At 33.5% G+C, this 23569-nt stretch overlaps 2 protein-coding genes across 3 annotated transcripts in view; one reads left to right on the top strand and one right to left on the bottom strand.

The window, feature by feature from the left end:
* CALCRL (calcitonin receptor like receptor) overlaps positions 1-23569 on the bottom strand; it is a 103719-nt gene that overhangs the window by 69655 nt on the left and 10495 nt on the right. The window contains exon 2 of one of the 2 annotated variants that reach the window (XM_003823512.5): positions 16301-16368. The exons of the other annotated variant lie outside the window; for it this stretch is intronic. The gene's annotated coding sequence lies outside the window, so the exon portion shown is untranslated. The remainder of the gene's footprint in view (positions 1-16300; positions 16369-23569) is intronic. 2 annotated transcript variants of the gene reach the window in all.
* LOC129397237 (glyceraldehyde-3-phosphate dehydrogenase-like) lies at positions 525-1023 on the top strand. The gene has a single exon (XM_055108396.2). The coding sequence runs from the start codon at positions 525-527 to the stop codon at positions 990-992; it is 468 nt and encodes a 155-aa protein (XP_054964371.1). The 3' UTR covers positions 993-1023.

Genomic DNA, 23569 nt, shown 5'->3' on the forward strand with positions numbered 1-23569 from the left:
TGTGGTCACTGGTGCTGTCACAATAATCTCTGTGGTTAAATGTTAATCCCACAAATCAAAGCCAGATAGGCAAGGAATAAAGTAGCAATATGTTAAGGTTCCTGCAGGAAGAGTTTTCTATGCATCCTACTGGTAAAAGTGTGAGAGCTCCAGATGATAAGATAAAAGGGATATAGAATATATGAAAAGTCCACACTAAGTAAATGCTTAGACAAATGCTTCCTAAATGTTAGGACTTTTGCTAAAAGCTGTGCTTATATGCCTGCTTTTGAACTTCTCACATGAAAACGGGTTTTGAAAGAACATTAGCGAATAGTGAGCACAGCCAAGGCAATTCACAAAATGTGTCTGTGGGCAAGCGGATTTGTCTTCAGGCCATGATTAGCAAACAAAATAAAACAAACAGATTTAAAAGGTGGCATGCTTGAAAAATATCAAGACACAAAGGGATCAGAGGAAAAATATACATCTGAAGTGTACTTAATAATATTGAAATGTTATATAAACTTTTGTGGTATCTAACAATGTTTGGGACAGGAAACTCTGCCAATGTGTCAGTGGTGGACCTGACCTGCCGTCTGGAAAAACCTGCCAATTATGATGACATCAAGAAGGTGGTGAACCAGGCATCGGAGGGCCCCCTCAAGGACATTCTGGGCTACACTGAGCACCAGGTTGTCTCCTCCGACTTCAACAGTGACACCCACTCTTCCACCTTCAGTGAGGGGGCTGGCATTGCTCTCAACGACCACTTTGTCAAGCTCATTTCCTTGTATGACAATGAATTTGGCTACACCAACAGGGCGGTGGATCATGGTCCACATGGCCTCCAGAAAGTAAGACCCCTGGACCACCAGCCCCAGCAAGAGCACGAGAGGAAGAGAGAGGCCCTCATTGCTGGAGAGTCCCTGCCACACTCAGTCTCCCACCACACTAAGAATCTCCCCTCTTCACAGTTTCCATGCAGACCCCATGAAGACGGAGGGGCCTAGGGAGCCTGACCTCGTCATGTACCATCAACAAAGTCCCTTGTGCTCAGCCAATAATACTAATACAGGTATAAAGTATTATCGAAAAATGCTAACAGAGTGGATGTTGTTTGTAGCACAAAATGCAACTCTACTAGGTAACGCATATATTAATTGGATAGACTTAGTCATTTCACAATCTATAGATAAATCAAAACCTTATGTTGTACATGATAAATGTGTATAATTTTGTCAATTAAAAATAAACAAATTTACTAATGGTAATCTAATAAAGTAATGTTTAAGCAGGACATTCAGCACTTATAATTTCTGTGTGTAAATATCTAAAATTTTTCATCTTGAATGATACAGAGTTACCACGTCATACTGAATGACATAGAATATCTTCTGTACTCCTAATTTCCCTGTTATCCTAGTAATAGATCCAAATAGGTACAAGAGTGGCCCTGTTTCTTACACCTAAATAAAACTTATTAAACACAGATAATATTACATACATGAAAAAGGAGAAAAAATAAAAATATTGGGAAATGTAAAGAAGAGCTAGAAATAAGACATTAAAAGGCCTTGTATTTTATTAAAAACTCTTGTGAATGCGGGATGGTCTAAAATTTTGAGTCTGATCCTTCTAGTAGATCAAGTTACCAAGTGTATGGTCTGTGGTATGAAATTAATCAATTTCTAGGAAGAAATGCTATTATACTCTGAACTAAATGCAAACAGAAAATGTAGGATTCTCTCAAAGAGAACATTCTGTAATTCAATGTATATGTTTCTCATGTGAATTTCAATAATAAAAAATGTGGCAAGTTGCAAAGGGCTGTTTCTTATGTTCATCAATAAAGACCTATAATCAGGCATAAAAAAGTATTCTATAGCAATTAAATATAATGTAGTCCTTCAATCTGTTGATTTGACTTCACCTAGGAATAGACTTTGAATTATCTGAAAAAATAAATGCACTAAATATCCTTTGAGTAACCCTGAATATATATTCTTTCTCTCGAAAGGGATTTTTAGTAAATATATATTTGATAAATACAATTCTTGACGAATAATGAGGGTGAAGCTCTCTTACTGGAATAAGATTGAAAGCTTTTTGTGTCTGAAAATAAAGGCCATTTACTTTCTATACTCAAGTGAATTTTAAAATGTATTCCCAAGACAACGTTTTTCAAAACTAATATATAGATGAAAAAACTAATTGATGTTTCAAAGATATACTCAGAGTAGCATAGTTAACAACTACAACTATGACAAAAAACAAACAAACAAACAAAAAACAAACCCATAAACACACCAAAGGAAAGAAAAGAAATACTAAAAGCATCAATGGAACCCAGAAAAGCTACTTTTGGAATAGCTTCCAGAATAAACATCTTGTGACATTTATGCTGGTGAGGTTTATTATTGTATAGACTTCAATTATTTCAATCCAAATCAGATATAGATTTAAAATATTTGATGAAATATATGCCTGTGTTACAGATAATGTATGCTTATTTATTTTCCAATTTAAGCATAACTCTTAATAATTTTTAAAACAATTTTAACATACCTTTGACCTGTAATGAACAACTACAGAACCTGAAAGATGATTAAAGATTCAGTAGTAACATAAGTAATATTTGTGGTAAAATATTGATTTAAAAATAATGTAAACTACATTAAAGCTATTTAAATAGGCCATGGGAGTCAGGGAAGACAAAAGGTCTAAATACTTTTCTCTTCAATATTTTGTTTTATGGAAATATTTTATATTGAAATAATTGTATTTAAATTTAGATTTTGTTATAAAAGTTAATTTAAAGGTATGAACTATAAAACCACCACAGGAAAGAGGATAATGTTTCAACAGTTACTTGTTAATGTAACAGTTTATAAAATAAAAAGTAACCCACAGTATAGGATTTTTCACATTTACAAAGTGTCAAGTGTTTACTTCTTCATCAATATCGCCTACATTTTCGTTATTTAACATCTTTGCCCAATTCCCACTGTAACCAAGTGTATTTCCATGCAGTCAAGTTACTACCCAGCTTAGTTTGAGGTTAAATGTAAAAAGCTTTGACGTTTTCTGTTCTCAGAGTCCTCCTGCAGAAGCCTTTGTTCTGACCTTTCACCCACACCCCCAGGACTTCTATTCACTAAAAATGTGGAATTATCCATGCTAATCCTGGAATTCTGGTCATTAAAAGAAAAAAAATTGTGTATATCATTCTCTGCATCAATTTCAAAAGTTATTCTTCGCACCTATATTTAGAGATGCAGCTGAAGCTTAAAAATATTCAATTGGGCATATAATTTTATAAAAATAGAGCATTCTAAAAGGAATTGAGAATCATGTAAAATTTAACCTGTTTTTACTGGATCTATAAGTCAATATAAAATATTTATTTTTCTGTGTACATTCCCATATCTATTTAATGACACTGTATCATGTTGATTTTGTCTTTTTTCTTTCATTAGCCTATATATTCTTCATGAGAGTAAATAAAACTAATCGTGTCTTAAATATCGACTTCTATTGTTATTTTGAATCTTCCTAAGGGTATAGGTCAAGGTTTATTCATTCTTACCTTACCTTCTGTTTTAGCATTTAAGACAGCTCATAGTAGACATTGGAAGATTGGTTAAATTGCTATTTAAATGACGTAGAATACAATTGTTTAAGTAATTTACCAACCTTTGCAAAGCTGAATTATATTTGTGTATTCTGTCAATATTACATAATATTAAGGTTCTGAGATGTGTTATCTTTATTCAGCTTTTCCTATATTCTAGAAAATTTCACCTTCTTCATAATAATTTCTTAGAAACTTGTGTTATTTTTTCTTTTTTTCTTTTTTTTTTTTTTAGATGGAGTCTTGCTCTGTCACCAGGCTGGGGTGCAGTGGCGTGATCTCGGCTCACTGCAACCTCCGCCTCCCAGGTTCGAGCTATTTCCCCTGCCTCAGCCTCCCGAGTAGGTGGGATTACAGGCACGCGCCACCACGTCTGGCTAATTTTTTTTTTTTTTTTTTTTTTTTTTTTTTGGTATTTTAGTAGAGACGGGTTTCACCATGTTGGCCAGGATGGTCTCAATCTCCTGACCTCATGATCCACCCGCCTCGGACTTACAAAGTGCTGAGATTACAGGCATGAGCCACCAGGCCCTGCTGATATTATGGACTAAATTGTGTCTGCCCCCAAATTATATATTTAAGTTCTAACCCTCAATATGGTTATATTTGGGCATGACACCTTTAAAAAGTGATTACGGTTAATGAAGTAATAAATGCGTATCCCTAATCTAATATGACTGATGTCTTCCCAAGAAGAGGAAGAGATGTCAGGGATATGCAAACACCCCTGTGAGGATGCAATAAGAAGGTGACCCTCTGCAAATAGAGAAGAGAGGCCTGAGGAGAATCCACACCTGCCAACACCTTGATCTTGGACTTCCAGTTTCCAGAACTGTTACAAGATAAATTTCAGTTGTCTAACCTTCTAGTCTATGGCTTTCATTATGGCAGCCTTTGCAAATTAATACAGTTAGCTTGGGCCAGCTCACAGAACTTAACTCCAAAGTGAAAGCTGGCAAAAATTTCGAAAATTTTATAAGTGGAATTTTTAAAATTATCTAATTTTAGACACTTCCTTATTATTGAGTAGGCCATTTCATTTTTTTCAAAGATAAAAACAAAGAAATATATTTTAATTTGCAGAAGAGCAACTTACGTTAACTGAAGAAAATGCTTACTGAATATGAAGTTTAAGTAAAATGTGTTAAAAGAGCCTCCCTTAAATTATTTTAGCTAGAAGCATAAATCTGTCTCTAAACGTTCTATGATAGCATAATGAATATAAATAGCATATTATGCCATTATAAATAGCAGTTTTAAATGATATGATTAATAACTGTTAGTTCTGGAGTCATATGCTAATCTTTGTGGAAGCAGAAGCTGGCTCATATACTGACAACCTATGTTTGCCCTACTAATAATTCAACCCCTAGTTGCTATTGTCACATTGAACTACAAATTCCTAACAGAAATTACTCCAAAACCTAGGAAATGAAACAGATGCTAACATTTCAAGAAAGCCTTCAGGACAAGAACATTAAAAAATCATTTTCATGTAGTGCTTGAAGTAAATCAAATCTGCTGGTATTTCATGTGCTTAAGCGATCACAGCTTTCCCAGCCAGTGAGTATCTTTAAAAGAGAGGTTTCTGTCTTTCATATCAAGTATTATTTTGATTAAAATAATCATTTAATGAACTAGATCTGGAAGAAGTCAAAGGTCTTTTATAAGATTATGACATAATAATATCTTAGAAAAATCTCTTATTTACTGAACCACTGTTTTTTTTCAAAGAATAGGAAAAACATTATGGTAAAGCTCATCGAAGGTATAACTTATATAGGCTAATAGTTATACTTAGATTTCTTCTTCTTTGATTTTTTTTCAAAAGAAAACAATTTTTTAAAAGTTTTTTAAAAGAATGCATTAAAACCAGTTATAAATTCTTGTCCACTACTGCCAGGAAAAACAATAAATCAGTAGGGCCTCATGCAACTTATTTGGAAGTCCAAAATTGATGGTAAATATTATAATATGAATTTACATTTCAGAAAAATATATGTTCAAGTGCTTTGTGAGTGAAAAAATAATAATTTTGAAATATGCATGTAAGAGATGTACTCTTCTGAGAGTAGAGGTGTAGGGAACACTAGGTTCAGAACAGAGGAAGAAAGAGTAAATTTTTAATATCTAGTCTTGGTTTATTGATAGACAAATACAGTAATAATCCATATCTAGAGTTTTACTTTCAAATAGATTTAACATATCTGAATATTGGATACTTTGCATGAGTTTTGTGAAAAGATTGAGTTAAAGGTTTCAAAGCCATTTGAGAATTTCCTTTGAACACACTAAAGGGTATCTGTGAATACTGGCTTATTATATCATGGCTGATTTACAATAATTTACGTGTTGCCTTTCTTAGCTGGAACTGTATGTGCCAGGAATAGATTAATCCTTATGGTTACATAGATCAGCAGCAAGACCTCCCACGTGGAAGTAGCTATATTCATCTTTGTCATCTGAAAATAACTTTATTAGAAAATATCACATATCTTCTTATTGCCAGCCAGGTGACTCATAGGAAAGTACAAGATAACTGAAATCAGCTACATAATCCTATAGTTCATGCACTATTTTCAAACACTTTGAAACTTACTGTTGGTAAGTAAATGTTTATCTTAATTATATCTAAATAATCTCTTCCATAATTACTCTTGTGATTGAAACCTTGTTAGGCCTCAGAAGCCTCTGGATATCAAAATAACTCATAAATTCCTACTTTTATTTGCACCTCAGAACATGAGACTTCCAGCACCCTGGAAAGTTCAAGGTGTTTCTTAAACTCTCTAAAGGGATGGTTTGCAAGCCAGTCTCTTTCATAGGACCACCATAGGCCATTCTTTCTCTAACAGTCCGATTTAATTTGTCCATGACTTCTGCCTTTATAGTCAACTGGAATGCCTTTACTCTTGCTACTATGTACTATTTTATGCTGACACTATCTCCTGATGCTCTCAAAGTCATCAACTCTTGGGCTGCCAGAGTCCTGCTACATTCTGTGCACAACTGGTGAAAAATGGCCTTCAATTTTACCCTCTGCTGTGTTGCTATCTGGGCCCTACGGCAGCACAATTCCTGTCAAGTGTTTTATTAATTCCCTCATAAAAACACCATTTTCATCTTCAGCTGTCTAGATGCTCCAAACCAGTTCAGTGTCCAGTAAGCATAGACACCATGCCACCCTTTGAGCCTTTACATTCTCATCGTCACAAGTTGGATCTCCCAAACAAAAGAAAACCATCCAAATTTCTTTTCCCTCTTCAACAAAATTCAAAGCTTCTTGGCACATTATTTCAAGCATACAGATGCTGGTGGGAGTGTAATAGGAAGTGGACAAAAGGAAAGATATTTGGACCAAGTATTTTATCCTGGCTCCACCTTATGAATAAAAGGAAAGTAGACATTGTCAGGAATTCACTGATGTAGCATTAAAAAAATCTATTACCAAGAGATCAAAGGTAGCTAGCAGGAAATAAGATAAAGGACTGACACCCAATTGTATCCACAAGGCAAGTGTTTTTATTACTAAAATTCCAATAAAAAATTAGTGTTTCTAGAAAATAGATATTTGTATCTGAGTTCAGGCAGATTAAAAAATCAATGAGTTTTAAAAATTACATTTAATGAACAGAGTGCTTTATGGTTTTGTTTTGTTTTTTTTTTTTTTTGCTTTACTAATGTGCCAGCTTGATGTCTCTAATAACAAGTCCGGCTTGATAGCCCTGCTAACAAATCCAGCTTCATCTAGTACAATAGAATATATTTTTTCTGAATTCATTTCCATTTACTATCTGCTCAGTTTCTTAAATTAGAAACTAACTTGACTAATTCAATGGACAATGGATTGGATATGAATCTAAAATGAGGCAGTTTCCTGAAGCCCAGACTTAACTGTATGTGGCAATTTGCTTTGGGGCATTGTGCAAGAGAAGGTTTCTCAAATTTGTCTAATAATAGTGAGGCTCTTATAGTAAATATCACAGAATGCTTTGTTAAATTTGAAGTTCAACACATAAGAAAATGTCCAGAAGAACACATTAATGTCCAGAAGACATTACCTAATCTTGTCTTTTAGAAATTATCAGCAACATTGTGTTGCTGATAACTTCTAAGAGACAAGATTAGGTTGTTTGTGGACATTTATGGAATAGTCAGTACAAATGTATTGAAGAGAAATGGTATAATTCTGATTGTGACACTAGATTACTATTCTGTTTCTTTTAACTTTCTTGCTTCTCAATTTTTAATGTAAAATATGAGGGGGGTATATTAAAAAGATAAAAGGATCTTTGTAATCCTAAGAAGCTAGGAAGATAGTCTACTAGAAGATATAAATATAGGGATTTTGAAAGCTCTGTGTTCAGAAATGGCATCAAAGTAATAAAGTTCCAATAGAGAAAAGGAATTACAATTCATATTACAGTATTTAGATAGGACTGTAAGAGAAATAAATAGCTCTTCCTTATTTCTCGTTTAAAATTTCAGACAAATTTGACCTTCAAAGATATGTCTGAACAATAATAATAGAACATAATAGAAAAATTGTTCTGACTGCAAAGAAATAGACCTTTCCCAACAGTCACTTCAAAATGCAAACCAGAATGTATGGTCTATATTGTTTTTAATTTAATATATCTATGTGAACAAGCATACTTCTTCCTCATTTTCATTGCATAAATTTTTACTTGGAATGCCTTTGAAGTTAAACCAATGTGCTTCAAAGTTACATGTATGTATGGTTTTTTTTTTCACCAACTGTACATATGTCTACAATTTCCCACCAAATATGGTATCAAATATGTAGAATCTGAGATGTTATAAAAGCATTCAAAATCATATTTTCCTCATAAAGGAAACACAAAATTGACCTTAATAGGATATTATTGAGGAATATTTTAATTATCTGGTTATAAATTCTAAGGTTTCCCAAGATTTAGAAAACTTACTCTTGGACGGCAAAATTTACTCTAAAGTATTTTGCAATTGTGTGTGTGATAGTGTTTGAAGTGACAGGGAAACCTGTGTATCCTGGAAACCTATGTGTCAAGGCATTGTTTTCTGGATTATTTATTGGCATATCCAAAGGCTTGGGAAAAAACTTAGGATAAATAGAGAATAATGAACTTTTTCAGAAATAAATAACTAAGATTACTCCATGCAATAGAATCCCAAATGATTTGAAGTTAGACTTTATTATTAGTTACACAGTAAATGTGATAAACAAGTTTACCCTGTGTGATACAAAAAATAAAAAACTGCAGCATGACCATAATTTTTTCTTTATAGATAAGGGGCTCTCATGCTTAAAGTCTGATTAACATAGCCACATCTGATTTCAAAATATAGATATGCCCAATGAGGTAGTTCTTCACAATGGGAATCGCTGGTTAGGTGTTGGTTACCCAATTTCTCTTATTTAAAGTTTAATGGATATTTGATGCCATATAGACAAAACATTTGGAAGGAGTTTCAAATTCCCATCTGGAGATAGGTGTCATATAAAACAGCCTAAAAAAAATAAGAATGGTTTAAAAGGCTTGCTTGAGTTAACTAATGGTTGGCAGGCCCATTTGCCAGGCTTATTGAATCAAGCTTTACCCTCCTTTAAATGAGGGGCTGTTTCTCCTTGGCAGGAATGTTTTAGATTCAGCATATTAAAAGCTGCAAATATTTGTGTTGGGTTTTCCTTTGTGAGCTATCTACAGCAATGTGAGAGAGCGAGTACATTTAGCCACAGCAGGAACTTCCCATAAAATCACAGTAAATGACTGTGCTTTTCTTATAAGCCACACCCTTCCTAGGCATTTCTCAAATACTTTACATAGAAATGTGTTCACTTTAACAAAAATCAATAAATGCAAATATTATTTCATTTGTTTTCATTAACTAGTAGAAATAGCAGTAATATATTGTTAATTATATTAGCAGGACCCTATAGCTTAATGCAACAAGTCAAAAGGCATCTGGCCATTCCTAAGTATTGTGACTGATGGAGTAATATAGACAAAAAAATTGGATAACCTTGGAAAAGTATGAAGATGTGCAGTTTACAAAGAGCTGGCTGAAAATTAAGGAGAAATGGCAGATTTGAAACCGTGATAGGTATAAATGAATTGTGGTATGGCCTGATTAAAAATTGTACTTCATCATATTCATACTGGAGTCTACATAATTTGGGAAGAAGAAATATTTTGTCAAAACTGATATATCCCATAAAATATAACTAACATACTTTGCAGGGAAGCTTAAGGAAGGCCTGGGAGACAAAATGGACAACAAATGTAACAATAATAATATTTAAGTGCAATAAGGTTTTTTATAATGTCATTTTTTAAAAAATAAAGTTTTTAATAATGTCTACATAAGGGAAATCAACACTGCATTGACTATTAGAATTAGTTTGGGGGTCTAATGGACTATTCCTGAAATTTGGACTGAGGGGTCAGATTATTAATGGTAGACCTGAATTTGTCTCAAAGAACAATGTTTTGGAATCTAATAAAATCTCTTCAGATACTCTCTATTTAACTGATTGCTTGTTTCAAAGGTCAATTCATTTTGGAAAAAGATTATAGATTTTTCTCACATTTTATGACAACATAAATGTTGACAACTTATGTTTTTGTTAATGTATAGTGTTATTCATTATCAAAAACAAAAACAAAAGCAAGCTATTTGCTAATAGTCATGTCACAAATATAATTATTATACAAAGAATTATACAGTCCCAGTTGCAATGGACCTTTCTTAACTTCCTTATAATTTATTATCCTTTTAAAACACAAGAGAAACCCATTTGGTATCTTCCACCCATAGCTTGAAAGTCTTATATTTATTTGCTTATTAGTAGTACATTTCCATCTGACACATGTAATATTAGGTTGCATTATTCTAGATCCAATTTTTCCTTCTGTAAGTGAAGTTTATGAAATAAGGTTAGTTGTTCTAGTCACAAATGCATTGTACAATGAAAAGCATGACATTATAACTCACTATATTTTCATGATAAGAAAAAAGTATGTATATTTGTTGATAAACGTATTTGAAGTGTATTCCTTATAGTGCGGGAAGTGCAAAGATGAATGAAACACTCTAGTAAAGAGCAGTGTGCTTCAAGTTTTTCTGTTGACACCTTGTGTAAAATAATTTTGAAAGAACTTCAGCCATTTCAACTGACAGATCAGTTGTAAAGCATGTAACTTTTGGCACATTTTAAATGTTGACATTCTAAACTATAACTGTTATATCATTTTTAAAAATTCACAATGAAACATAAATATAAAAGCAATTCAATATCTACCACATTCATTTAAAATAAATGAGTTCTTCACAGCGGTTGGAAATGGTACTTCATTTCTTTCTCTCCTTGAAATCATATCCCAGTCCACTACCCACCCTTCCTCTTATAGAATTTTATTCTATTAAAATGTATTTTTATACTTTAAATTATTTTTAGTGATACCCTGAAAGAGAGCCAGGAAAACTCATTATATAGAAAAAAAAAGGAATAAAGGTAGCACGGAGCAAGAAAGAAGATAAAGTGACAGGGAAATAGATCATTAGATGAGCAGGTAACACTTTAAACTCTGTGAAGTTATGGTGTCTGTCATTTTTTTTTTTTTTTTTTTTTTTGCAGATGTGTGCATTGCTGTGATGTAAATCTCTTCTAATCTTTTCTCGTGAAAATCTTTACCCTGCTCTAAAATGTTTTGCAACAAAATTTGTACACAGATTAACATTTTATTTTGAAAGAATCCTGTCCAAATGGTGGCAAATGAATGTTTTTAAAAAGTTCTTCCAGATTGCATTATCACTACAACTTTTATAAAAAAATAATGGCAATAATTATCATGTTGATAATAATAGTGGCTAACACGTCTGGAAGGCTTACTAAGCTTCAAGCACGAATCTATACATTACCTATTTATACCTCTACTTGTAGCTAGCTATTTATATAGAGTGTCCACCAGGTCTGGAAACACAAATGATATATAATAAATGATTCACTGATATATATTAGATTGTAATACTTTCAAAAAGTAATATTTGATTTTCTAGAGTTATGATCACCTTACAACAATCATGTAAGGTAGGTACTATGCTTAACCCAGCTTTACCTATAAGGGACCTGAAGCTCAGTCAGTTTATTAACTTTAACATGTGATTAAAAATTGATTAATTCAAGAGTTGAATCAGGCAGGCTGGTTTTAAAGTTTACACTCAAGATCAAAATGCATTATAGACTTTGATATATATTTTGATTCATAATTCATCTTAAACAAACGTAAAATTTTATTTACCCTATATTATTTAATGAGATGAAGAAAGGGGAAGCTCACATGTCCTTTTGAAAGGAGGCTTGGCAAACATCAATGTATCCACCATCCCTGTCCCCTTGTTTGTGGCCTAAGAGATTGTTACACCTTCCAAAAATGCTCTCTAGTAAGATTCAGAATGGGTGATACAACACTTGTGTTTTTTGTGTGGGGAGGGAGACGTAGGTAAAAGAGGAAAAGGAAGATTGTGAAAAGAGAAGTGGAAAAGGATAACTAGCTGGAAGCTTGTAGCTTCGAAGTTTTCTCTGGCAGATCAGTTTTAGGAAGGAGATCAAATCGAGTTTGAGAATCAGGAAATTGATTTCTGTAAAACAAGCTGTTTCTGCCTATGTGGTAAGGGTATGGATAACTCACTTCATAGATCCTTGGTCTAGGGAAAAGTGTAACACAAAGTAAATGATGAAACTCAGTTCTATCAAAAATGAAAATGTTGTTGCATTTGAGAACCATTATGGTGGGCAATGTAGTAAAAAGGATAAGACATTCATCCTAATTTAATGTAAAACAAATTTGAAAAGAAAAAATGATAAGTAAAGAATTTCATGAAGGTATTATCGTCACTGCATATAATATGCTTTCTACTAAATTTCAATGGCAGTTTATGTTTACCTACCATATTAAATAATTGCTATTACATTGGTATCATAATTCCTCTTATGAGAGGAACTGTTCTTTCTGATAAAAGAAATTAAAAATCCACTTAGAGTAGAGCAGACTCTTGGTCATAAATGTTATCAGGTGCTCAAATATCAGGGGAAGAATTCTCCTCTCCATGAATCAAATTAGAAAATGCGTTACTTTTACTCATGCAACAGAAGCTGGAAAATGAGGGACAAAAAGAAAGAATGGGGTAAAGACACAATGAAGTCAAAAAGATAGAGAGAGGCCAAAATAGATTATTGGGAGAAATAAGTGACACCTAAAAATGGTCATTTCTACTATTTGATTTGAAGTTGTTTGCATTGGTAGTATGTGAACCTCTCCCATATCTGCTATCATGTAAATCTTTAATGAAGTCTACTGTCTGTGTGAGTGAAATTTTTTACAGAGATCAACACCAGGGCTGTTTCAGGGATCAATGCAAAGCAGAACAACTATATGCACTAAAGAAGAGTCTGATTAAGGGCAAATTAACAAGGACATTGCAGGGAAGCATATTCATGAGGGATTCCACCATTTTACAGAAATAATAATAATATGAAAATCTTTTAGTGATGAAGAAGTACTGGTAGACTTTCATGGCACTTAAGATGAGACCCTCAAGGCACATGATCAAGGACGATTACCAGTACTTATTTAAGCCAGTGTCATATTTAAGTCCCAGCTTTATTTTGCTGTGGAACATGTAAGTTAACATAAATGACAAGTCACACTGACCTCATTTGGTTGAATTTTAATTACTTTAATTGGAGACACTGCTCATTATACAGCAAAATGAGAATAAGTATTTGTAAACATTCTATTAACAAAAATGAATCTTTTGAATCTTTAATTATGACCTACAAGTCATTAATTGTGTCTCTCATACACATGGGAGTATACCTAATTTGAACTCTGAGAAATAGGACAGTGTGCTATAAAATTTTAAAGAGATGATAAGATGATCATTCATAAAATTGATTCATTAAGCAACACTTCAAAATACTATAAGCAGCCGGGTACATTGGCTCACGCCTGTAATCCCAGCACTTTGGGAGGCCAAGGCGGGCGGATCACGAGGTCGGGAGATTGAGACCATCCTGGCTAACACGGAGAAACCCCATCTCTACTAAAAATACAAAAAATTAGCTGGGCGTGGTGGTGGGTGCCTGTAGTCCCAGCTACTCGGGAGGCTGAGGCAGGAGAATGGCGTGAACCCAGGAGGTGGAGCTTGCAGTGAGCCGAGGTCACGCCACTGCACTCCAGCCTGGGCGACAGAGCAAGACTCCGCCTCAAAAAAAAAAAAAAAAAATACTGTAAGCATAACTTTTCTGGAGTATTTTCATATAATTTACAAATATATTTTTAGTTTATATAATATGATAAATATTGCTTCAATTTTAGCTGGATTAAAATTTAAATGCAAAAATTGATCTATTAAATGATTAGAAATTTATAAGTTAATATCTTTACTATTTTGGAGTCTGAAAGAACTTTCCACAAGATTACTAAACTTTACTGATAACTAGAAATAGATGCTTCTGTTGCCAAAATTCAAACTAGCCAGAGACATTTCCCTTTATTTTTTTTTATTTCCCACTTCTTACCCATCTGTCAAGTTTTGGTCAGCTGTATGATTATATAAATAAAACCATACAAAAAAAAAACCCTTGTAGTTAGAGGAATTGAACTATTATAAATCACATAGTTGGTTACAAAGAACTTCAGATGGTATTTTATTTCTAGCTATTATCTTTAGGTCAGAGAGTTACAGGCAGCTATTTCAGAAATTCAGAGCTGGGATGGACCTGAGAAATCTCACAGAAAAATCTTCTCAGTTTAGAGACAGAAATTAGGAGTTCAGGAGGGTTTTGTGATTTGCTTTATATTCCACGGCAGTGGTAGATGAGCTAAGACTGGGAGCCCCCTCTCCTAAGTGTCTGTTCTGTACTCCTTTTATTATGTTAAAATGGAAACATATATAATTCAAACTAATATGATGGCAAACTGCAATCATAGTTCTCATTTACATTTTTAATCTCCATAAAGATAATTTTTTCTACCTCTTTCTTGCTGGAATTGAAGTGAATTTACACCTTAAACTGCACTATTAGAACAAAAACAACTCAAAAGGCAGCCATTAACTTCTCACAGAAAATCTTTGCAATGCTCTACAAGTTCTGTGAGACCAGGCTAATGAAGAGAATGCACCTTTAAACTTGGACCTTTCATTATCAGCTACTTCCAATTTATCTTCTTCAAACTCTCAAACATATGTTATAATTTATAAGTTGAAAAACACACTTGGAAAAAATATAGTGTATTCCTCTCAGTGTTCACATGAAGACATGACTGATACACACAGATAGTGGAGGCCAAATCCAGTTCTTCCCTAGTAAGTGAATTTTCTCCCATTGTGCTCTCTTTCCTATATACCTTTATTAAGCAAACTTTGGGCCTTTTGAAAGTTGATCTGATATTACTTCACATAAAAACCATCAGGAAGAAAAATCCATCTGTCAGATATAAGTAGGCATTTTGAGCATTCAAACCTTGCTCTAAGGAACAGTGAGTCATGTGAAATGAAATGTGCAAAGGAAGCTGACACATGAAAGGACAGAACAACAATGATGAGTTCCCAAAGACATGCTGTGGGAGAAAGAACAATTATAGAGGATCTATTTTTGGGTCCAGCAGTATGAACTGGGAATTTAAAAATCACAGCTTAAGTACAGAAGGAGGAATGATGTCACCCAGCTTTAAATTTAGGAGAAAATAATTTAGTAGCCTTTAGTTTTAATTTAGGTTATTACCATTTATTACGATGATACATTATTGAATTGTCAAATGTTTGCAGTCTAAAAACAAGTTAATGCAGGACATTTAATTTTGTAGGAAAGGCAGCTATGAGGTGTAACATTAATTGCATAATTAATATTTTATTTGCCATGGTACTATAATGCCAAACATAAATAACAAGACAAACACATCTGGAACAGTAGTCTTTCTGGAAGCACCAATGCCCCAAAAGCCTGTAGTTAATGCCCAGGATTGAAAACGAGACTCTCAGAGTGGCCAGGGAGTTCTAAAAATAATATTTAGAGTCATTTAAAGTTTTTTCTTCGCTTATAAATAAGGTTATCATCTTATGTTCCAATTATGAAAAAGTTTTACATCCATTCATAGGAATATAACAGTGACAATGTGAATAGAAAATAAAGAACTCTATAGAGAAAAGGAATTTAGTTCAAATGAGCAAATTAGCCCTGTTTTATAATGTTAAACATAATTTTTTGTATATATCCATATAATTATGGTTATATGTTTTATATAGTATATGTACATATAATATATGATGTCTGTGGCTAATTTTACAAAATAACTAATATTAATAAATCTAATAGGACACATTCAAATTAATTTAACACTCCTGGTAGTCTGGCCAAGAGAACAGCAATAGGGAGACTAAGTCCACTGCCAAGGTGCCAAGGAAATAATTTTGTAAGTTTGACAGATGTCCATAATTCCATCTTTATTAATATTTTGTTAGATTGCCTTTCAAGGTTCTCTTTTATTCTAAAGTTAACTATATACCTTTCCGTGAAATATTTCTTACTATTGTTAACATGGTCTTATCCTCAGCTTTACTGGAAATGCAACATGTTACTTTTATTAGGTCATGAATGTTCTTTTGTAATATATGCAATACCTGAAAGTAGGGCCATCCAAAGTTTTGACAGGTGGTAGCACAAGTGGTTGGTGTATCATCGTAGGACCCTAGATGACAAGAGAACATTCCTGTGAATTTGGTAATATTATGAGTGGATGGTGGGATTTCTCAGAATTTAAACTCAAGTTAAATACTAGTGTGTTTCTTTGTTAAAACCATAAACATATATATTTCAAATGATACTTTTCAATGGAAAGTTGGGAGGAGACATACCAGGTATATTGAGGTTGTCACCATGCTAACCTGAAAGTAATCAGTAACTTTGTTCTTGGCATCATATGTCCTAAGAATAGGAACTCCAACAGGCACAAACATGGAGGCAGATAGTGCCTGTTGTTTAAGGTCTTGGCCCTAGGAAGATGTGTAATCTATGTATGAATGGCTCTGGTCTACGGGCTGGGGATATGGTAGTCCCTGCTCTCATGGAGCTTATATTATAAGGAGAAAAAAAAAAGAAACAAATAAATATTAAAATGGCCAGTTTTGATAAGTGGTATGAAGGATAGTAAAGCAAGCTAAGGGAGAATAGGGAGAAATGAGAAATGTATGATGGTGGTATACTAGATAGAATAGTCACAAAAAGCATCTCTGAAGAGGTGGTATATGAGCAGTGGACCTGAAGTAAGAGAGCATACCAAGGAATGTTCAGGAGAATGGTCATTTTTAGAAGAAAGGATGACTGAGTCAATGGTTCTAAGGCAGGAATGACTTGGCTAGTTCAAAGCACAGAAAGAGAGTCAATATGGTCATAGTGGAGTGAATAAGGGCAAAGAGCATTCAAGAACTTGGTCAAAGAGGGAACCAGAGGCCAAATCTTGTCAGTAATGAGTTTTAAATCTCCATAAACAGGATGTTACTAACAAGTTAAATTCATTCCCTGTCAAACAAATATTGAAGTTACATAAATGTAGTTTACATACATCCTTTCAGGCTCAAACTAATGTTGAAAGCAAGACATAGCTAGTTTACCTTGCTTTGCATTTACACGCTGTTTGAATTTTAAGAACTTGAAAAATGTCAGAATTGCATTTTGTGAATTATTTATCTTAATTAAGTCATAATGACATTTGAAAGGCTTTTAATGACCTTGTGCTTATGGAGCATCAATTTTCTACTATACCCAACAATAATCAGATCTATTGCCAATAATTTCTTTAAAGTCAACAGAGATGTTGACCCTCAAAATGTAAACCCTCAAAAATATTCAGAAAGCTTATTATTAAAAGTAATCTCTGCAACTGAGTCTTTTGTAAATCAAAAATCACTTCCAATTATTTTGAAAAATTACCTTGTAAATGTTTACTCCTTCATGTGTTTTAAAAACATATTGTATATCACTAAAAATTAACACATTTTATAATTAGAATCATGTGGTCATATTAATTAGATGTGTATTTGTACATTGGCAAAAAGTCTGCATATACAGTCAACACACTGCATTAGGATGTTGCAGTCAAAGATGGTCCACATATATGACTGTGGTACCATAAGATTTTCATACTGTATTTTTACTGTACTTTCTATGTTTTGGTGTGTTTAAATACACAAAGACTTACCAGTGTGTTACAGTTGCCTAAAATATTTAGTACAGTGATACAGATTCGCATTCTAGGAGCAATAAGCTTCACCATACAGCCTAGGTGTGTAGTAGGCTATCCTATCTAGGTTTCTGTAAGTACCCTCTGTAATGTTCGCACAATGACAAACTTGCCTAATGACACATTTCTCAGGACATATCCCAGTCCTTAAGTGACACCTGACTGTATTTAGAATCTGGATTTCTAAAAGCTATTTCAGAAAAAATAAAAGTTCCTATTAGTCTCAGCCTTTATTGGCATACATATGGAATTTACCCAGTTCAAAGTTGAAGTTTATTTTGAGTATTTTCCCAACTTGCTAGAAAATACCACTAGAAGTAGAAATACTCAGAAGCATTATTTTTTTTCTGCATGGTTCTTTTCTCATCCCAGCCAAAAATGCTATGAAAGAATCTTTCCAGCTTTTTGGTGTTTGGGACATGTAAATGGTCACTTCTGGCTATCAGAAAATGTATTGATGAGTTAATTTTGGTTAATAAACATGTTGCATATATTAATAAAATTACAATGTATGTGTGAACATGTATTTACTACCTCTTTCTTCTGAAAAATATCAGTTATCTGTGGTATTAAATTATGTACTAAAATGGATTGATAGGCAAGAAGAAAGGACAAAAAAGAAAACATTATTAAGCCCCAATGTGAAAGATAAAAATACCCAGAGAAAACTCAAAAGAAAGAGCTAATTTTGTTCAAGTAGCAAAACTGGCTGAAATGGTTGGACAATAAAATCCTAATCAACTAAATCTGGAAAACACAGAAAAGAAATACAGCAAATAGGGATAACACCTATACTTTCTTGATATAATGTTGCCATGGTGAAATATAACAACTTAGCTGAAGAAAAAATATATAAACCTAAGTATATTTATGAAGAGAAAATCAGAACCTTGAAGAAATATACTGGTTAAATTCAGCTGATGGCTATAAAGGCAATCAAGTGAATTAAAAAATGATGAATTATGTGAAAAACACAAACTTCAATGCTTTCTATGATGTTTTGACGCATAAGAAATAATTATTTACAATAGGTAGAGAGACACAATCACTCTCAGGAGATATGTAAGCTTCATAAATTATTGTAAATGTGCAATCAATTTTTAAAAAAGAAGACATACACACCCTGAATAGAATTATTCATTTTCTTCCTCTCTTTATTTTTCAAAGGAGATTTTGATAGATATTAGATAAAGTTTTTGAATAAAGAGAAATAGAAAGTTAGAGCTAAGATTCAAGACATTTTCTATCTGTGTTCTTGTTCATGAGAAATGTTATTCATACATATCCAATTTTAAAAGCAATAAAACATATTTTTGCTTTCCCTGGACCACCTAACCAAAGAGAGATACTTAATCCTTCTCTTAAATAGTTACGAGCAAAAAGTGACTTAATTATAACCCTGCAACATTAAGTCACTGCCATTCAATTAGAAACAAATGTTTCAGAGGAAAATTTTAATTCATTTAGCTTACAAATTCATTGTGACTCATAATAAGGAAAATGCAGATTAAAACCACAATGAGATGCTATGTTACACTCAGCAGACTAGCAACAATTAAAAAGTTTGACAATAATACACAGCATTAGAAAAGATATGACGCAATGGAAACCTCATACACTGTTGGTGGGAGTATAAATTGGCATAAGCATTTTGAATTGCTAGGATCCTGAAATCTCACAGAAAAATATATCCTCAAAAAATCATGGACATATGTGTACCAGGAGATATGTTAACAAAATGTTCATAGCCTCATTGTTTGTAATAGCAAAACTGTGGAAGCAATCCAGATGTTCCTCAGCAGGAAAAAGGATAAATACATTGTGTTACATTCATACAATGGAACACTGTAATAGTGAAAGGAAAGAACCACAGCTATACCCATTAACAATGATTTATCTCAAGAACATAATGCTGAATGGAAGAAGCAAGTCTTCAAAGAATGTATTCAAGATAACTCCACTTTCATTAAAGTAAAAATAAAAGCAGAAAAATAAAGTAATAGTTTGCCCAGAAACCATATGTGGTAAAGTCATAAAGTAAAACAAGGAAATGATTAGTACAAGCTTAGGATAAAGGTTTACTTCTGAGGATGTCCGTGTGAGTCAATCAGGGAAGAACATGATGGACAATCTTGGGTCTAGGCATACAGGAGTTTATTTATTTAAACAGTATATGTGTATGTGTTAATGTCCTTGTTTTGCTATAAAGAAATACCTGAGGCTGGGTAATTTATAAAGAAAATAGGTTGAATTGGCTCACGGTTCTGCAGGCTGTATAAGCATGGCTCCAGCATCTGTTTCTGGCAGAGCCTCAGGAAGTCTACAATCATGACAAAAGGGGAGCTGACATATCCTCATATCTCCTATCTCGTGGCAATAGAGGGAGCAAGAGAGGGAGCAGAAAGGTCCTATACTCTTTCAAACAACCAGACTTTGTGTGAACTAACTAAGCGAGAACTCACTTATCACCAAGGGGATGGTGCTAGGTCATTCACAAGGGAGCCATCCCCATGATTCAGTCTCCTTCCACCAGGTCCCACCTCCAACACTGGGGAATCACATTTCAATATTCAACCTTCATATGAGATTTGGAGAGGACAAACATCTAAACTATATCAGTATGGTATACATAATATTCTACATACAAGAAATGTTCTTAATTATAAAGGTTTTTGTAGAAAAGTATGCAGAGTATAATTCTCTCCTAAGGAATGATGTATTTGTTATGAATCTATGTATCAAAATATATGAAATGCAATTTATTAGGGAAAGGTCAAGGGATCTGGATTGGAGATGGAGCTGCCTTATACAGTACTGATCCTATTTGAAAGTTTATTATGTGATTTAAATGTATAAATTATATATGATTTCAAGTTTATTATTATATATACAAAGGAATTTTGGAACAGCAATAATGACTAACCCTTGAATCAAGGTGTGTGTGTTTGTGCATGTGTGTGTGTGTGTGTATTTACCCCTGAATCTGATGAAGGTGAAAAGCATCTACAAATTTGTAATTTGGATTATTACCAAGTTCCTAAGATTTTTAAGTTAGAATGATTCAGACAGGAAAAATGTGACACAAACTCACAGAACTAATCATTCTCAGCCCAGAATTAAAATGGGAAGTATTACATACTTCTTGTTATTTATTGGTAGTTCAATATATATTTATAGTTATTATTTAGTTATTTGTAAAGACAATCACTTGATTTAAACATGCGTCCTATTTACTGACTTATTTTGTTATTGTTAGTTTGACTCTATTGTGTTATTATGCCCTATTCATACAACATCCAAAATACAGAAAAGAGAACACTATGTCAGGGCACACATGCATCATTTAAGCATCATCTCCATCTGTCCATTGAGCCATCCCAGACTAATTTGGTAGGTTCAGAATAAGCAGAGAGATTTTCACTTTACCAAACAGCACTGCTGCTTTAAATGTGGTATGATCAGTGTAGCCCAACCTGTAGAGGTCCTGAGAGACTGAGACAGATTTTATGACCCCTCCACTTAAAAGCAGAGTAATTATCTCGACCAATTGGGTTCAATCCTGAAACACAAGTCAGTTATTACCACCCAGGAGGTGGTATTTACTTTTCACAACTTTTTAAATAAATACTTTTCAGCTCTGATCAGAAGTAATAACCCTGAGACTTAACACCATGTCCCAATCGAAAAGGCAGATAAGGCTTTACCATCCAAAAGTTTAGACCAAGCACCTGGAAGATATTTGCATGTCAACTAAAAATGGTACCCACTGACATGCCCATTGTCCATGGCCATGTAGGCCAAAGCATCTCAATTTATGTGATTCAGCACTGGATTTTTATAATCTAACAAATTATATAAATCTAGCAAATCAAATGTCTTAATGGACTAATTTGTCTTCTTTTACAGCCTCTCCTTTTATCTTCTCTTTCTTTTCTTGTCTTTATTCTATGTGCTCCCCTTTTCTTTTAAGGTTTCTCTTACTTTCAAATTTCAAGCCTCCCTCTGATCTTTTAACTTGGTGAGCAATAATTACTAAGTTAATTTTGTTCTTAAAGTCATATCTTTCTATTCTTTAGATGAGAATTTTGTTTGGATATACTTTGTTCTGGTTGGCTTTTCACTCTTTAATCTTGTTCCTTCCATTTCAAATTTCATTAATTTTTGGTCAATCTCCCAAGCCTTCACATTGCATTTGTAAAAGCCACTGTCACCAGACCTGAAACAAAATGCATTGCTCTGGATTTACTCAAAAAGAGCAAAGTTTAGGATGTGCAACATTTTAAAATGTTAAATTCAATTTTAAAAACATATTTAAAACTCAGATACATATAGGCCGGGCACTGTGGCTCACGCCTGTAATCGCAGCACTTTGGGAGGCCGAGGCAGGCTGATCACGAGATCAGGAAATCAAGACCATCCTGGCTAATACAGTGAAACCCAGTCTCTATTAAAAATACAAAAAATTAGCCGGGCGTGATGGCGGGCGCCTGTAGTTCCAGCTACTCGGGAGGCTGAGGCAGGAGAATGGCGTGAACCTGGGAGGCGGAGCTTGCAGTGAGCCGAGATGGCGCCACTGCACTCCGGCCTGGGCCAAAGAGCGAGACTCCGTCTCAAAAAAAAAAAAAAAAAAAAAAGGTGAGATACATACATATAAACATGGAGAGCACATCTACTTTAGAAACATCTGAAGTGAAGAACTAGTTAGCAATAGGAATTAATTAAAACAGGACTTATCAGAGAAGTCTTAATAACATTTGTTTGTAAACTACATCATGAATTATAAAATTGATTTAAGGTTCTATTTCATGCTGTAGACTAGCCGGTTATGTCACTGGTGTTACTATCAATCTCTGGAATAGACATACTTAACACAGTCAAGGCACTCCAACATAACAGAGAGCTAAAAAAAAAAAACACTACTAAAAAAGGTTTGAATTTTATACATACCCTAAAGTCCACTCTGCAACAAAGAGTAAATTGTAATAATTAGCAAAACTATTTAAAATTTATAGAAAATGTTTTTACATCTAATTTAGGATCAAACAATTATTCAGACTTCAAAATAACCTTAATTCAATCTACAAGTAGTATTTTGTTGGAAAAGGCTCTCAAGGATATTTGGTGTCCCCACTGAATCTAGATGAGAGTGAACAAGTATTTTGGCACGGCCTTTTTCTAAACAAGAATATTGGGAGTAACCATTTGTTATTGCAGGGACTGGTACTAGCTTGAGAAAGTGTGAAGTGCCTCTTTACTGTGAAAAATTAGTCATCTTTGCACTCAAATTTTAAGGGCAAAGTATACAAATTCAAATTTCTTTCAAGGCTTTTATTTATGTAAAGTTTATCTTAAGTGCCTTTTACATTATTTCATCAAGCCTATTCAGATTAGAAATTTCCACTCTCTTGTCTTTGTAAAGACAGCCCTATTTTTTTTTCTATTTTAAGCTCCTTAGAATAAAGAAAATGTGTTGTAGAATACTGAGTTATCTTGCCATATATAAACTTATCAGAACAAATTGACTAATTTTAAAAACAAAATATAGTTTATGTTTTGTAATAATAACTTTCTCAAAAATATGTTGTTTGATAATGACTATCAAATAAAGTCAGAAAGTTTAGGGATAAGAGTTAAGAAACAGGAAAGGATA

The sequence above is a fragment of the Pan paniscus genome, chromosome 13 (genome assembly GCF_029289425.2).
Source record: "Pan paniscus chromosome 13, NHGRI_mPanPan1-v2.0_pri, whole genome shotgun sequence".
Taxonomy (NCBI): Eukaryota; Metazoa; Chordata; class Mammalia; order Primates; family Hominidae; genus Pan; species Pan paniscus.